The following is an 18,238-nucleotide window of genomic DNA, read 5'->3' as shown; positions in this document are numbered from 1 at the left end:
TTACATTTTTTTTAGCACATCAGAGTGACTAGGAGCAGGAAATTGTCCAGCTATGACTTCCTATTCCACAGCATTATAAATATGAGGAACACAAAGGCCAAATTCCCTTAATCATCCATCACAAGGAGTAAAACCAAAGAATATAGTTCTGATGTACAGAACAAGATTGTTGAGCATCACAAAATAGAAAGTGGCTGTAAGAAAAGAGCTAAAGCATTGAAAATCTCCATTTCCACCATCAGGGCAATAATTAAGAATCTCCAATCAACTAAAGATGTTACAAATCTACCTGGAAGAGGACGTGTGTCTATATCGTCCTAATGCACGGTGAGGAGAGTTTGAGTGACAAAAGACTCTCCAAGGATCACAGCTGGAGAATTGTAGAGATCAGTTGAATATTGGGGTCAGAAAGCCTAAAATAAAATTATCAAACAACCCCTACATCACCACATGTTGTTCGGGAGGGTTTCAAGATAAACTGTCCTCACTCATCCAAAAACAAACTCCAGCAAATTCAGTTGTCAGACACGACTGGAACGTCAAACAGCACTGGCTTCTATGATCAGATGAAACTAAAAAAATAGATTTTTGCCAGCAAACCAGCCAAATGAGTTTAGTACAAACAGGGATAAAAAGTACCCCATGTTCAATATACTGCTGTGTCTTTAATGTTGTGGGCCTGTTTTTTCTGCCGGAGGTCCTGCTCATCTTGTTCAGATGCATGGCATCATGGATTCAATCAAACAGATAAAAAATCAAAACCTGTTTGCCTCTGTTAGAAATCTTATAATGGGCTTTGGTTGGATCTTCTATCAGGACAATAATCAAAAACAAACATCAAAATAAACACAAAAATGTGTCACTGACTTTAAAGGTTTATTCCTTTTATTTCGAGCATTTTTTTCATATAATCATTCGCCTGATTTATATGACATTTCATTCCTAAAAACATGGTTTATTTTTTTCTGGCTGTTGACAGTATTTTTGATTTATGGAGTGATAAAATGAGATATTGAAGTCAGAACTTGACTTCATTAAGTGTTCAGATTTTTCTTCTGAAATGTAGGCAAATCAGTGTATATTTAATTAGAAAATGCATCATTTGCATGTTTAGACACAACATTTCAGAAAACTTGTAATACAATACAATTGACCTATCGGTAAGCCCCTCCCCTCGAACGCAGACTAGCCAATGGCAGTCGAGTATCAGTTGCACGGGGAGTGGAACTCGGACATCTTTAGGTTTCAGCGCCATAGAGAACCATTGGAAGATCCGAAGCTCGCATCGGTTTTATGGGGTTTATGCTTCAAAAATGGACAAAAGATGTGCCTGGGGTACTTGTAACACTGATTCCAGGTATCCTGAGAGGATGGGCGATATAATATATCTTATTACATTTTCTGAATCCAAACAAATCAGAGCAAAATGTCCCTAAGTATTCAACCCCAATACAAATGAAGACAAAAACGTTCATTTTCTGATTGTCATCCGCGATCGTGATGAACGACCATAATATGAGACTCTTCCCGCTTACATTGTGATCTGTAAACCCTTGCTTCGAGTTACCCACCGTATTTATTTTTAAATATTTTATAAATCCCTCCATGGAATATTTAATTCCCATTTGGTGGCGTTCTGTGTCCAAAATTGTGCAAAAACATCGTTGGACAAGGTTTTCACACTGCAGCTGTCATTGAAAGACAGTGTGCAACTCCGTTTGTTTGTCCAAGGGAGCAACAGTAACTAAGGGGGGTGGGGCTTACCGATAGGTCAATTGTCCTGATGTACTGTGATTAATGTATATTTTGCAATTAGCAAGTCTGTCTTCTGCACACTATTATGATTGGTTGACATTTTTGCAGTATCATTGGCCCTGTCGTGTGTCGAACAGTTTTGAACAATCAAGGTGATAAATCATGGTCATAGACTATGTTTGTGCAAGTGATTTACAAAGACTGACTTTCAGAACACCCAAAAAGCTCTCCGAGACTCTGACTGGACATTCACTGAAAGTCTAGTGTCACACACACACATCAAAAACTAGATGGACAGTGGTTCCACATGACTCAGTCAAGTTATTTGGACTCAATTCAATCCAGTTATAAGGACATGTCTACTTTTAGTTGAGTTTAGCTCAGTTCACTTTTTCCTGAATGAAGTATTTGAATAGAAATAACATTGTATCATGTAACCACTGTCCATGATTAAATCAAGTTCAGCCAAAGAGTTTTTATAATAACATACTGTCAAGCTAAATATAACTTTTTTTAAAGATATGTTAGTTGTACTGATTGCATCCCTAGCACACCCATTAGAGTTTTTTTTTTTTTTTTTTAATTAAAGCAACTTGATTTCTTGTTCAAATGTCGAGTTGAGCCAAAGAGTAACCATTTCAAGTTAGATAAATGTGATGCAATTATGCTTGAACGAGAAACCTGATACAATGTTGTTAAATCAAAATGAATTGTTTAAAGAAAATAATTTTAGAACTTACAACTGTTTACGGTTGTTCATGGAAATCTTCTACACTACTAGCTTTGTGTCTCTTGTTGCACTCCACGATCTCTCTTTCTTCTCACTTGATAAAATAATTTGATGTCAATCAATTTTTCGTGTCCATTTCATGTAGAACAGGCATTATCATGTGTATATTTACTGGTTCACAAACAATTCACGCTGACATGTGACACAATCCGTGTACCATTAAATGCGGTTTTACTATGATTAGAGCAGCAGCAAGCGCGTGAGGTTGCCATGGGAACCAGATACATTGCACGCAAATTACTTGTCAAGGCTGCACTGTCTATTTCTGCTGCACTAGCAATAAACACGTTGAACAGAATGCACCATAAACATGTTTGCCAACAGAAACGCAAAGTAGATTTTAAGCAAATCAACGAGTGAATTACCCACTGCTTTTAAACAGATATCTGTTGGACATTATTCAAGTTAAACGCGCAGGCACACAAACACATTTAGTAACGTTAAATCTTACTGAAAATGGCCGATTAAGCAGTTTATATTCTGAAATATATTTCTAGGTTTTGTTCTGTATGCATTAAATTACATTTGGATGTAAATGGTCCTTTTCCTGACATAAATGTAAAACACTGAGCTGCTAACGGAGCATCCTTTGGATCACCTTTATGAGGCTGTCCGGGTCTGGAGTCGGGCATCTAGCTTCATCTATCTTTATTTTGGTTAGGTTCAGATTCCTCCCTGCAGTTGTTGTATGTTGTAAAAAAAAAAAAAAAAACACTAAATATCCATTCATGTCCTGCAACCGCATGCAACAGGCAAACATAGGCTATTATCCACCAAAATTCAGATTCAGCACGCGCCAAATTCTTACGCAAATAAGATTGGGAAAGCCTATTAGTAAGTTTGATTTTATTTATTAATTTATTTACAATAAATAATAGTAAAATATATTAAAATAACTACATTTTGTGCATATTTACTTTTGAGTTTAAAACATTATTAATTAACAAATATTTAGTCAAATCTTTCAATCGTTATGGGGGGCAAGGCCCCCCTGGCCCCCGCAATCTCCGCCTATGGTGTTACTGTGGAGGCGTTATTGTGGTGATGCATTCATCCATGTCAAGTCACAGTTCAGAACAAGTACTTTTTGCAGCTTGGTTTGAATAATATTTTTTCCAGCATGTTTTTACTGTATAATAAACATTAGACATTAAAGATATTAATATTCTACCATAATTCTGTAAACTTTATTGCCTGTGAGAGGCACTAGTGTGTGGCTAATGGAGTAGATTCACTTTTTAGTGTCCTTAGAGCTGCCTCCAATTTTTTGTTTAATATACATTATTGTTCAAACATTTGAGGTTGGTAAGATTAATTTTTTGAAAGTTTCTTAAAATACTTACATAGAAACCCATACAAAATAGCCAGAAAAAAATGCTAATTTTAAAGAAAAACATCAGGCGTACTTAGAGGCTTTTGCATCTGAACTCTTCATATACAGGTGCATCTCAATAAATTAGAATGTTGTGGAAAAGTTAATTTATTTCAGTAATTCAACTCAAATTGTGAATCTCGTGTATTAAATAAATTCAATGCACACAGACTGAAGTAGTTTAAGTCTTTGGTTCTTTTAATTGTGATGATTTTGGCTCACATTTAACAAAAACCCACCAATTCACTATCTCAACAAATTAGAATACTTCATAAGACCAATAAAAAAATTAAAAAACATTTTTAGTGAATTGTTGGCCTTCTGGAAAGTATGTTCATTTACTGTATATGTACTCAATACTTGGTAGGGGCTCCTTTTGCTTTAATTACTGCCTCAATTCGGCGTGGCATGGAGGTGATCAGTTTGTGGCACTGCTGAGGTGGTATGGAAGCCCAGGTTTCTTTGACAGTGGCCTTCAGCTCATTTGCATTTTTTGGTCTCTTGTTTCTCATTTTCCTCTTGACAATACCCCATAGATTCTCTATGGGGTTCAGGTCTGGTGAGTTTGCTGGCCAGTCAAGTACACCAACACCATGGTCATTTAACCAACTTTTGGAGCTTTTGGCAGTGTGGGCAGGTGCCAAATTCTGCTGGAAAATGAAATCAGCATCTTTAAAAAGCTGGTCAGCAGAAGGAAGCATGAAGTGCTCCAAAATGTCTTGGTAAACGGGTGCAGTGACTTTGGTTTTCAAAAAACACAATGGACCAACACCAGCAGATGACGTTGCACCCCAAATCATCACAGACTGTGGAAACTTAACACTGGACTTCAAGCAACTTGGGTTATGAGCTTCTCCACCCTTCCTCCAGACTCTAGGACCTTGGTTTCCAAATGAAATACAAAACTTGCTCTCATCTGAAAAGAGGACTTTGGACCACTGGGCAACAGTCCAGTTCTTCTTCTCCTTAGCCCAGGTAAGACGCCTCTGACGTTGTCTGTGGTTCAGGAGTGGCTTAACAAGAGGAATACGACAACTGTAGCCAAATTCCTTGACACGTCTGTGTGTGGTGGCTCTTGATGCCTTGGCCCTAGCCTCAGTCCATTCCTTGTGAAGTTCACCCAAATTCTTGAATCCATTTTGCTTGACAATCCTCATAAGGCTGCGGTTCTCTCGGTTGGTTGTGCATCTCAACTTTCTGTTAACATTCTTGGATACAGCACTCTGTGAACAGCCAGCTTCTTTGGCAATGAATGTTTGTGGCTTACCCTCCTTCTGAAGGGTGTCAATGATTGTCTTCTGGACAACTGTCAGATCAGCAGTCTTCCCCATGATTGTGTAGCCTAGTGAACCAAACTGAGAGACCATTTTGAAGGCTCAGGAAACCTTTGCAGGTGTTTTGAGTTGATTAGCTGATTGGCATGTCACCATATTCTAATTTGTTGAGATTTGTTGGGTTTTTGTTAAATGTGAGCCAAAATCATCACAATTAAAAGAACCAAAGACTTAAACTACTTCAGTCTGTGTGCACTGAATTTATTTAATACACGAGTTTCACAATTTGAGTTGAATTACTGAAATAAATGAACTTTTCCATGACATTCTAATTTATTGAGATGCACCTGTATGTATATATATATATATATATATATATATATATATATATATATATATATATATATTAGGGGTGGCACGGTACATGTATTCGTATCGAACCGTCACGGTACGGGCGTCTCGGTTCGGTGCATGAGGCCTTATGACGAATACAGGCAATTCACCCCCAATCCAGAAGGGGGCGCCCGCAGTAATGCAACGCTGTTTGATAACCGCCAGCAGAAGAACAGCAAATGCCGTGAGATGCGCACTTGAAAACAAAGCCCACTAGACAGTGACCATGTGCTGATTCTGAACGCGTCTCTCACATAGACTGACAAGGGAGTATACTTTAAAGGCTTGCACACTCAACTGTTTGCAAAATGGAGCTTTGTGCTCGTGTATGCTACCTCTCTCATTCGGCATAAATCCAAATATTCCATAATATTTCCATATTTGCGATGTAACATATCTGAATGCTAAACTATTATTTATTATGTAAATTATAGGCTTTGTACTTCAGTCGCGTACCAACGGTGACACAGAGGTGCGCGCTCTAATGTTTGGCTCACTGTATTTTATTTTGATAAAAGTACCAACTGCGCTGTCAAGTTAGCAATGCTGAATGTGTGTGTGTGTGTGTGTGTGTGCGCGCGCTCCAGCGCGATCACTTCAACTGTTTCCTTATACCAGCAGAATCAACTTTAAACACTTATTGTCTTATTAATAATCACTGTATAAAGGTCTGCTTTTATTTGTGTACACTCACAATGAAAACAAAACATTTTATATATAAAACATGTAATAATATTTAGTATTTTCACATCTAGATGGAAAAAAAATTGTAATTTGCACTACTGTCTGTTCAAAATAAATGAAAAGAAACTGAGCATAGTAGATTTTTTTTTTTTTCCCTGTTGTACCGAAATCGTATCGAACCGTGACCCCCGAACCGAGTGCGTGCCGAACCGTGACATCTGTGTACAGTGCCACCCCTAATATATATATATATATATATATATATATATATATATATATATATATATATATATATATATAGAGAGCTGGGTAGTAACTGATTACATGTAATCAGGATTACTTAATCAAATTCCAAAAATTAAGTACTTGTAATTAGAGTATTTACATTTTAAAATACTCATAATCAGACTACAGTTACTTTTTTATGGATTACATGATTACATATTATTCACACAATAGCAATAAATTATTCATAATTCATTGATTCTCCCTAATTTCTCTTTTTCGTCTTTTAAATTTTCCTTTCTAAAATAGCCTACCGATTATATACATATTATATATATGTATATATAGCCCAGTTTTGTGGACATTCACTCAAAGATCAGTCATTAGTTAGGTGGTGACAGTATTTGAACACTGGATTTACAAAAATCATTTCAGGTTTAAGTAGGGTTTCATTGCATCAACTACTGATGAACACATTCATTTTTATTTGAATTATTACTCTGTAGGTTTTTTAACCATGTATTATTAATTATAACTAATAAAAATGCACATATTCGCGTTATTTCTTACATGTACTGCAGGCATTACAAAACTTTTTTTAATCTAAACCTTATTCACCAAATATATTTGCTTTAAATAACCCTGAGATTTTAAAATAAATATTTCAATAATTAAGTATCACATTTGCATGTTCACGGTTTATTTGATGTTGATTAATGATCACATGGCATGCAGGTAAATAAAAATATGTCATCTTTTTTAGTAAGTGTTTTATTCAAAACAAAGTTTATAGAAATACAAAGACGGTTCACTCCTATATTTATGAATGGGAGAAACTGTAACGCGCATTATGGAGGAATAGTTCCACCTTCTAAATGAAATCGCCAAATTTTCCATAGAAACCTGGGGCAAGTTCAAGCTCAAACCGGTGCGCAACACTTTGCTATGGTTTCTGGGTTGAACGACATGTTTCCTGGAAACAGTGTGCAACGGGGTTTGAGATATGTTTTCTCATCAGCAGCAGCATGTATATAAACCATGCCGTATTAAAGAGACAGCTCGCACAATGGGTCCAAGTAAAGTCGTTTACAAATGTGTCCGCGGCAGCTCGGTATATGCAACAATTTAAGATATTAGAAGACATGCTTGTCGTAAGAGTTTTATAGTAACAATCTAGCATATCAACATGATGATGTAGTTGTTTATATTTTTAGCTTCATTGCAAGGCAAGTTTATTTATATACCAAATTTCATACACAATGGGAATTAAGTGCTTTACATAAGAATGGACGGAAAGGGCAGTGACTGCAACATAGACCGTATTTTGCCGTATTTCATCAGGCTCCGAAAATTCTTCAAAAAGAACACAAAGTATGGCCTTCTCAGCTGCCATATAGTTGCAACACTTGCATCATCAGAACAGGGTGTTCAACGCACCACCGTTTCTGTTTAAAAAATGTTTTGCAATGTTCAGCCCTGACTAGACCAGTCAATGCACATGTGCAGTACAAGCATGACTCCGCATGCACATTAACTGGTCTAGCCTGTAAAATAAGCTTTTTAATTGCTATTTGAGAATAAGAAACAACATTCATGGGGCAATTAATTTCAGATTTTTGTTGCTGATGTGACATATGGAATTTAATTGTGAGTTTAGTGAGCAGTTTTTGAGATTTCAGGATTCCCCCGTTCATTAAGATGATTTGCTGCCCGGAGGCATTGCAAATATGGCTGCCGAGCGAAGAGAATTTGTTTTAAAATTATTTATTTTCATTTTCATTTTTTATGATTTAATTACTTGTCAGCTTTTCATTAAACTCCTAGTTCCTTTACGAACCCTAGTTTGGGAAACCTTGATGTAATATAATGTTTAATGCACTTCATGTTGTAAATTACAATGAATGGAGCAAATTTTCTTACTCTGCATTTTTTGCATCATTATGGTACAAGATAATGCTATTTAAATCAATGTGATAAACAAGTTAAATCAAAAGTAATCTAAAAGTAATCTGATTATATTACCTAAAATGTGTGTAAAAACAATTTTTGTCATGTAATCTGCAATCAGTAACGGATTACAATTTGTAAGTAATCTACCCAGCTCTGTATATATATATATATATATATATATATATATTAGGGGTGTCAACGTTAATGCGTTAACGCATGCGATTAATCAAATAAAAAAAAAAATTTTTACGCAAATTAATCTTTTGATAAGGTTTGACCCCAACTTCTTCCCGTCATCGCAGCGCGGAAGGTTATCTATCATTGTGTGATGAGGGTACAGCACCAGTGTTGCCAGGGCAGCGGCACAAGTGGGCTATTTTGAAAATACAGTCGCGGGAAAAAAATTACAGAGCCGTGGGTTGCGGTTTTTTTGGGCTACTTTTATAATGTACAGCGGCCGCCCAAAGTGTATATAGACAAATAAAAATGAAAAAAGATCCTTTTACTAATGTGTATTATACTTGGAATTTATCCCTAGCAACTTAAGAACGGAGAGGCGGTTGTAACATCAAACAACGTGAGTTTTAGCCAGAGCACGTTAAGACTTTTACACAGCAGAAATAAACATGACAACAGCCACTATAGATTATATAAGATAATAAACACACGATTACGATAGGATATGGCTTGTATGTGATTTTCTGGAGATGAATGTGAACATCTGAAATTTTAATTTGTGCAGTGATATAAAAGGCTATAAATAGCATATTTTAACAACAGTAAACGACCAAATTCCACATGTGATCGCAAAAGGAAGTTATTACAAACACTCGATGGTGGTTTGAAGTGAGTTCTGAGTAAAAGTGTACTATTAAGCTCATAAATTGTCTTATAAAGCATGATGCTAATATTAGCTCTAATGCACCTGCATAACAGGTCCAATTCTTCTTCATAATGCATTTTGTCATAATACTTCATGTAAGGTTGCAAGAAGTGTTTTGTTGTATTTATTTAGAAATACTTTTGATAATAGTTGGGTAAATGTATAATGGGATTGAAGCGATGTGGCTTGGTAAACGTTTTATTGCCAGTTTAAGGGCAGATAATGGCTGAATAAAAACAAAAGAATAATAAGGATTATGTCTCATACCTGGCGGAAGTGTGAAAGGTTCTGTTTCCTTAAACTAGTTTGTCAAGCATTTCTTTTTCAACACATTTACAGGTAAATCCTAGTATTTTAAATTTGCGATTAATCATGATTAATCACAGTCCATGACTGTGATTAACGCGATGAAATTTTTTAATCGATTGACAGCACTAATATATATATATATATATATATACATATAGCAGGGCTGTCCTCGACTAAGGAGTTTTCAGGGTCATCTAGTAGTCGTTCATTTTAAGCACTAGTCGACTAATCGCACGTTAATTAATAAACTATTTAAATCATTATTATGAGTCTTTAATTGCCTACATAGCCAAATAAGCGCTCAAGCGAACGCATAAAGTTTGCCTCAGCGCACCGCAGAATGAATGATTATGAATGTGTCAGGGAAAAACAGTAAGGAGACTGCATTAACATTTTATTAACTTGATTAACTAGAGCTTTATTTGTTTTCAGTTTAAGAGATGAAGTCAGCGACACTGACTTTCCACAGTAGTGGATGCACCTGTGTGCATAAGTTTCATACGGATTACATAATCTGAGAATTTGTTTTCCATTTGAATTTGTTAATTTGAAACACTCTATAGATATATTTTTAACGTCTGTAAGGCAAAGATATACACAGAGTTTCGCGCTCAAGTTCACAGAGACAGAGACGGCAGAATGCACATCATGTTTGCTTTCATTATTTTACAAAAGCACGTTTTGTTGTTATTGTGAGTACACACAAATAAACGTGGAGTCTTTACAGATTTGAAAGATGTATTATTCTTATCTGTATGACAAAAAATTACGTATTTTTGGAGTAATCGCTCCGGCGCCTCCATCTGTCCTGCAGTGAACGCAACTGTTCAGCTCCACACAGACACAATAGCGCACATTTTTTCTAGGTTATCATTAGATTGAGTGGCCATGTAAAGTTGCTAATATTTCAGATGAATATATTTGAGGTCGATGAATGAAAGGCGAGCATTTGGATGTCCTGCCCGATGTACTGTATTACCATAGACTAGCCGTTAACGATCTGTTAGTCACAGGCTGCATGACTTTGCCTGTGGATATATTTTTTTTTCTGTGACTAAGCGACTAATACAATTTTGGTCATCCAAGCCTCTTCTGGTTGACTAACGAGTCGACTATTAGGGGGCAGCCCTACTATATAGTCTATCGTCACAGCTCACGGGGAGCACGGGAACCAGGAACGAGGAGACGAGGAATTAACAACACGGGAGTTTAATATGCAGACAGGAACACAGATCACAGGTAGGGTAGACACTTAAAGACCGACAAACACTAACTGAAAGGACTGGGGGTTTTAAAGACAGGACAATCAAGGAACTAAGGAGACACACCTGTAATCAAATTAACACAATCAGACTGGGAAGAACCTGGGTCACAGGGAACACATGGGGAGCAAAAACACAACAAAACAGTCCAGGGGCGTGACATCTATAAAGTGTAATATTTTTTTATTATATTATATTATGCTTTATTATATTTATTATATAGTATAATTATACTATAGTATAATTATTATTATATAGTATAGTTTTTTTTTTTTAAACGGAAAGAAAAGGAAGAAGAATGAAAAATCCTATTGACCACAAAAGTTTGAATTGTATATTTACCATCAATTTTAGTTCCTTGTTGTCTAGATTCACTCTCTTGTCTTGTTTATACAACCCGAATTACGGAAATGTTGGGATGTTTTTTAAATTTGAATAAAATGAAAACCAAAAGACTTTCAAATCACATGAGCCAATATTTTATTCATATTGGCTCATGTGACCTGTAGCAGGCATCAAATTGGAAATGAGCTCATGTTGTGCATATATTTCTTTTTAATTTCGCCGTTTAAACATTTGTTATGTTATCTGTGTACTATTGTGAATAAAATATAGGCTAATGTGATTTGAAATTCTTTTAGTTTTCATTTTATTCAAATAAAAAAAACAACATCCCAACATTTCCGGAATTCGGGTTGTAGTATTATAGTAAGTATTATTGGGTAACACCACAAGATGTTTGGTAGTAGTTGTAACTAGAGTTGGGCGATGTCAACAAAATTGGCTTTGGTCGATGTCTACAGTGAAACATCGCGGTGGACGGGGATCACGATGCTGGTGTCATGACTAATAAAGTCCCCCCTCGAAATATAGTCATAGTACTCGCTAGTATATAACCGAAGCTATAGGTTGTGAAATCAAACATTTATCGTTCTTATTGTTTTTTTTTGTTAGCTCATGTCCTAGCATAGCATATAGCTACTCGATTACATTGTCGATTACATTCTGTATATGTTGCTTTAACAAAATTATTTTTAGCTTGAAACAGCTATGATTAGCCATACAACAAGCTATCGCGATAACAACTTTTGATCAGGCATTTAAAACAGCTACCGCATTGGACCCGGTTTGGGGGGGGGGTGTCTCGATTTGTCACCACACGAGCTCAACATCGTGATGTCTATCGGCCCAACCCTAGTTGTAACAACACTGTAGTGTGTGGTATGTGAATGTGCTGGAAAGATCAGCTGAGATACTAAACTACCCTCCCCGTTGAACAAATGAGCCGGCCTGATAAGATCAGAACTTTTTCCTTAAAACCATTTGTTACCAACTTGGTTTTGACAACTTGGCCGACCCACTGGGAAAAGTCCTAGTGCTCTTTATGACCAGTCCACCATGTGTGTCAGGGAGACCATTTTCAACAACACATTCATTTATTGTTCTTTTCTCAGCCCTACTTGTCCCTCAGGACATGGCAGGATGCTATAAATCTCACTCTGCACATTCAGCTTCTTACCAACAGTAAAGATAGTTTTTGAATGGCTGAACATTGATTAAATTCAGAAAGTATGTTGTTTATTTTGTGATAATAACAGTCTTTGATTGATTGATATTTTGGGAATTGTGTCTCAATCACTCCCAGGATTCACTGAGAGCACATCCTGTGCTCAGATGTTCACTGAATACGTCTCTCTTTCTGTCTTGCCCTTCAGATGTGCTGTAAAAATGGACCATAAAATGAAATTATCCTTCAGATTCAAGCATTATTTGTCTGAACATTACATTTCATCACTTTTTTTTTTTTACCTTTCCGTACAGTCATTTTTGGTCTATGGTTTTAACTTAATCATTCCATTAATTTTGTAAATTTACACTAACAGAACATATATAGCTGTGGAATTAATATTTAAACCAAAATAAATACAGGAACAGAACATTTCTTTAGATTTCGAGAAAATGTTCTTGATTGGATTTTAAATGTCCTCTGACCAGGAGGGTGTATCTCCAACTAATTATCACTAACCCTGATGTCCTAGCCAGGGGCTGTAATGACTCGCTGATCCAATGTTGCAAGAAACCCATTACAAAAGACCCAGAGAGAAGGAGAAAAAGAACAAACAAGGTGAATGTGGCCAATTTCTAAAGCCATGCAATATGAATGCAGTTAGTAGGGTGGGCTGCAATGGCTTTTCATTTGATTGAAGAGTCTTGAGTTCACAGATTGAGTCTGAATGACATTTTCCTCTCAGAAATGCCTTTTCATTCCTCTCTTGTGCTTCGGCTCAGCTGGGAGCTCTGTAAATTTAGCACTGGTTAATTAACTTTACTTTAGGCTTATAGGACCCGCAAAAAAACCTAAAAACATCCAGCAGTGGGATATATTTTCCACTCCCTCCTGTCTATCTCATCCCTCCTTCCTTCATTTGGGAGCGTCTCTAGTGATCCCTCTTGCAGAATAACCCCCTCCCCCGAACACTGTGCCAGTAAATATGCTAAATTAGGTCTTCAGACTAGTTTGAAGAAACAAACTGTCATTCCCAGCATTCAATTACATATATAATTTGCCAATATAATGGCCTCTAAGTCACTATGATACATTTTCTGTAGAATATGAACGTTGTTTTCAGGTATATCAGTTCAAGCTGTGTATAATGTATATGGTATGAATTGAGTTTAAACCAGTTGGTTTTGAAATGGTTTGTAGTTATCATTTAATCCAAAATATTTGTATTGTCATGGATGTGAAATGGTTTCTGTACTATTTAACTGCACTACCATCCTTCATATTCATGCATCTTAACCAAATCAGTAACCTTTTTTGTTATTAAGATAAAAAACAGAGTAAGTAGAAGCTTTAGCTGCTCCTTAAAACATTATAGCTGAAACTGCCTCATCTTTGTGATCATATAAATTAATTTTCTTCTTTTTTTTTTTTTTTGACACTCTACAAAGACCATGCGTGTAGCAGAAAGAAGCTTAATACTGCCTGCACGGCTTTTTATATGACAGTATAAATTTGAACTTGAGTGCTTAACTGTCCCTATTTGTCAGTAATAGTGCATTTTAGATCAAAAGTTTGAAGATGGTGAGATTTCTATATATTTTTAAATATAAAAATACAGTAAAAACATTAACATTGTGAAATATTATTACAAATTTAAAAACTACGGTCTTCAGTGTCACATGATCTTTTAAAAATCATTCTAATGCTGATTTGCTGCTCAAGAAACATTTCTACATTTCTTATTATTATCAATACTGAATGTGGAGACTGTGAGACTTTTTTTCAGGATTAGAACATTTGTCTTTTTTAAGTGGCAAAGTAAAAGTGTTTACTTTTACTTTTAAAAAATGTAATGCATCCTTGCTGAATAATAGTATTCATTTCTTATGAAAAAAAAAATTTCAGAAATGTATTTGACACACATTGTGATCAGTAAGCTTGTGTGTTCATTAGAGTTGCAGAAGTAACAGAAGGTGATACGTAAAGTCTACCCTCTGAGTTAGTTGAGTGTGATCACAGATAGAGCAATCATGAGCTGCACACACACACACACACACACACACTAATGCTGGAAGGGAAGGTCAGTAAGAAGGGCAGAACCCTGATTTACACTCTCACTGTCTTGATCATTAATGAATAATTAATGTAAATTGAACATCAGCATTTTCTACAACTCAATTGACTGATTGAATTAAAAATTATAGCTCATACAACCTTGTACTGATTTGTAATATTAATAGTAAGAATTGATTGTGAAAACCAATGTGTAATAATTAGAGCTATCAATTTAACATACAGTTAGTGTGGTTAATTGAAAAAAATGCAATAAAAATGAATTCATTAAAAAGTAATGCTATTAATTATATCTATATTTATGCATAGTTATATCAAAATTGTAATCAGAATGCATGGGCTTGACATGTATTTTTGACATACATCTTTAGATTGAGTGAGACACTGAACAGTGTTCAGTTGGAATGGCTTATGTTCACTGATTTATAGATTGATATTATATATTGACTTCTAAAGCACAAGTTTTTTTTTTTTTTTTTTTTTTTTGATCTCATCTGCTACAATATTTGATGGCTTTTTTGGTAATCTTTAAAACCTTTTAATAACTATTTATTCTATTATAAGTAGTAGGCCTTCATATTTTTGTTTTATTGTATATTTTTATACCTCTATTTATACAGAAAAAAGTATCCTTTGATGTTGGAATTACTGATGCAATCACAGTAATAAACAGATAAAGCATGATTTCATACACTTTGAGAAATACTTAATTAAGCTTGCTTTTTCATGTAGTTCAAAGAGAGTCTATAGGCTGCAATAACTCGGAAGGAACACAGCAGAAATGCAAATGAAGCCATTATAAGGCTGTTTACTAAAGAAGTTGTCGTTGAATTTGTTTTAAAGATATTGTTTGTTGCGGGAGGCTTTTGTCAGCATTTCCCCTCTGATACCCAGCATCAGATCTGGATGCTGGGTTTATTTTTGATTCCCAGAGCAGAGGTATAAGACGACAGGCCTTTTAAAGTCTTCCCATGCCAAAATAGCTTTGATTTTATCTCCTCTGACAAATTTCATTTGCTTGTCAGATATCTTTTTTTCCCATCAGCAGCCACGTGAAATCGGTTCCTCAATCTGTGCCTGATGCTCAGTGGTTTCCAGACGCAGTTGGAAAGAGATTATGTCCCTTCTTATCCCCTCCAAGTCAGCTCATTATTCACATTTGGCTCTTTCGGTCTTAAGACCGCATTACCCATGATGTCTCCCGTTGAGACTAAATGAAGCTGACCTGCATGGAAGCGTGGGTAATGTATGCTCGGAGAAGTGTGGATCTGGGCAACCTATTGTTTTGGGGCAGATGGACTCCTCCTCCTCTCCACCTGCCATTTCCTGTGCCATGTCTCTTCCTCTTGTTGTTTACCATCTCTTTTGTCTTTCCCTCTTAAATCCTTAATCCTGCTCCATATTTCTCTCTCCCTTGACATTCATGCCCTTCCCTCCCTGCCGCCTTCCCCATCCATCTGCTGCCAGGTTCACTGATACGAGAAGTTCAGGGTGTTTGCTCATGGAGGATTGTGAAGTGTGATCGTGCTAGAAGTTGTCTGTAACACAGTAAACAATCCTTCCAGCCATTGGCACATGCCAGCAGCATGCCTGTTGCTGCATCTGACAAAATACGCTTCTTGTGTCTATGTAAAGTCCTTAGACAAAAACCTCTGTAAAGCATCCTTTTAATTATCATTTTATGATAAATTCGTACAATTGTTCATCACTCTTGCGCAGAACAGAAGGGAGGGACTCTGTGCGCTTTGTGTGCCAGATTGGAACTAATTCATTTTTTTTTCAATGATTGTTATGTGGTGTGCACAGAGTATTTATTTTTTTTTAAATGTTGTTCTGGCTGATATGAAGGGGGTTTTGGACTTTATTCTGACATGCATGGATTAAGCTTTGCAACAATTTCGGTTACATATTCCATTGTAGAAATATCCAGAGGATAGAATATTTATTATTAATTTGTTCAGCAAGCAAAAATGTCCAATAATAGGGGGTTAGTATCACTAAGAACCTCCCACTCAGACAGGAAGAGACTGACTGATCGATTTGAAGTCAAATGAAAAGTAACAGACCGCAGATGACATTTTTGAGTCTTCCATACTATCTTTACTTTTTAGCTCTGTAACTTATATAGTTTTAAGTGACATTATTTATTTTTTGGTACAACATGGTCCCATTAGTTGACATTAGTTAATGCATTAACTACCAATGAGCTATATATTTGCTATATTATTTATTAATCTTTGTTAATGGTAGTTAATAAAACATGTAATTGTTTGTTGTAGGTTTATGTTAGCTCAGGTCCATTAGCTAATATTTACAGATACAACTTTTGATTTTAATAATGTGTTAGTAAATGTTGAAATCAACTGAAATTAATAAATGCTTAAAAAATATTTTTGTCAATTCATGATAACAAATATAACTGACTAATGTTATAAAATAGAACTTTATTGTAAAGTGTTACTTTTTTATCTTGTTTTTCAACTTTTGTTGCTTTTTAGGTAAACTTTGACTAGACAATTTAGGCTATTTTGTTTTTGCTTGCACTGTTGAGATATACAGCCATAATAGAGCAAATACATGAAAATTAATTATGTAGCAATTTCTGTGAAAGCAGAAAAGGTCAAAATAGGAATAACTGGAAAATACAGTTAGGCTTGTGAATATCTAGTTTCTGCCAGTCCAATTAATTCAAAACAATAGTAACTGTAATAACAAATTAGTTCTGGCTCAAAAACATTTATTGAATCAGCCCAGTACCATTATCTTCCAGGGCAGTTTTTTGTGTGCAATATGACATTAGAGGGTTAGGAAATGGACTGTGAATGCTCTGTGGGTATGCTGTCAGAGTATGAAACTAATTGGTGGTTATTGAGATAAAATAAAAGAGATTTGCATTGGCCACTGGTGTTGTCAAAAGCAGAATACTTCCCACCAACCCCCAAAATCAAATGAAATAAAAGAAAATTGTACAAAATACCTATTGCCAATGTTGCTGCATGAGAATGTCAATCACATGCTAATCAGTCTGTCTAATGCATTATAATCTTTTCTTCTCCTTCAGTTGACATACCTTCCTCCTCCGTGGGGCGAGTGTGTTTCCAGAGCCCTGGATTCAGGCCTCTTTCAGGTGTACAGCGTGTCTGCCTGCCGTATCGAGTGTGAGACGCGCTACATCGTAGAAAACTGCAACTGCAGGATGGTCTACATGCCTGGTACGTCCCAACATAGCAGTGCTTGAAATTTCTATACTTCTAAACTTCTATAATACATTTCAATTTCATTTTTAAGTTTCAGAAATGATCATGATTTTATACAAAGTATTGCCAAAGTATCCTTTTTTTTTAAAAAAGTGTCAAAAAAGTGCATGTGGTGATGATGGTAATAATAATAATAATAACAACAGCAATCTACATAAAAATATTACATAAGATGATTGCACTGAAATGTCCTGTAATGATACATTTCGTCTAAGAGCAAGCCTCTCTTGAAAAACAATCTATATAGACATGCACAAAATATGACTTTTAAAGCAGTGACTATATGTGATAGAAATAAGTGGCATCTTTTATGATGTGTTGCATACAAATCAGAAACAGAAGATTTCAACCCTTCATTTATGTATTCAGATGACAGACATAATGAAAACATCACTAATAATGTCTGTGACTGAATAGTTATGACAAATAGAGTTTGTACTGTCTATCACGAAGCCAGCAGGGACCAATATTCCTATCTTCTCTGTGTAAAACCATCTAAGGTCT

At 35.7% G+C, this 18,238-nt stretch overlaps 1 protein-coding gene across 4 annotated transcripts in view; it reads left to right on the top strand.

The window, feature by feature from the left end:
* asic2 (acid-sensing (proton-gated) ion channel 2) overlaps positions 1-18,238 on the top strand; it is a 440,995-nt gene that overhangs the window by 406,830 nt on the left and 15,927 nt on the right. For all 4 annotated transcript variants that reach the window (XM_058769337.1, XM_058769338.1, XM_058769336.1 and 1 more), the window contains one exon: positions 17,539-17,689. In XM_058769337.1, coding sequence (XP_058625320.1) covers positions 17,539-17,689 — 151 coding nt within the window. The remainder of the gene's footprint in view (positions 1-17,538; positions 17,690-18,238) is intronic.

The sequence above is a fragment of the Onychostoma macrolepis genome, chromosome 03 (assembly GCF_012432095.1).
Source record: "Onychostoma macrolepis isolate SWU-2019 chromosome 03, ASM1243209v1, whole genome shotgun sequence".
Classification (NCBI taxonomy): Eukaryota; Metazoa; Chordata; class Actinopteri; order Cypriniformes; family Cyprinidae; genus Onychostoma; species Onychostoma macrolepis.
Note: the sequence above shows the minus strand (reverse complement) of the source record. Positions and strands in the feature narration are given on the sequence as shown.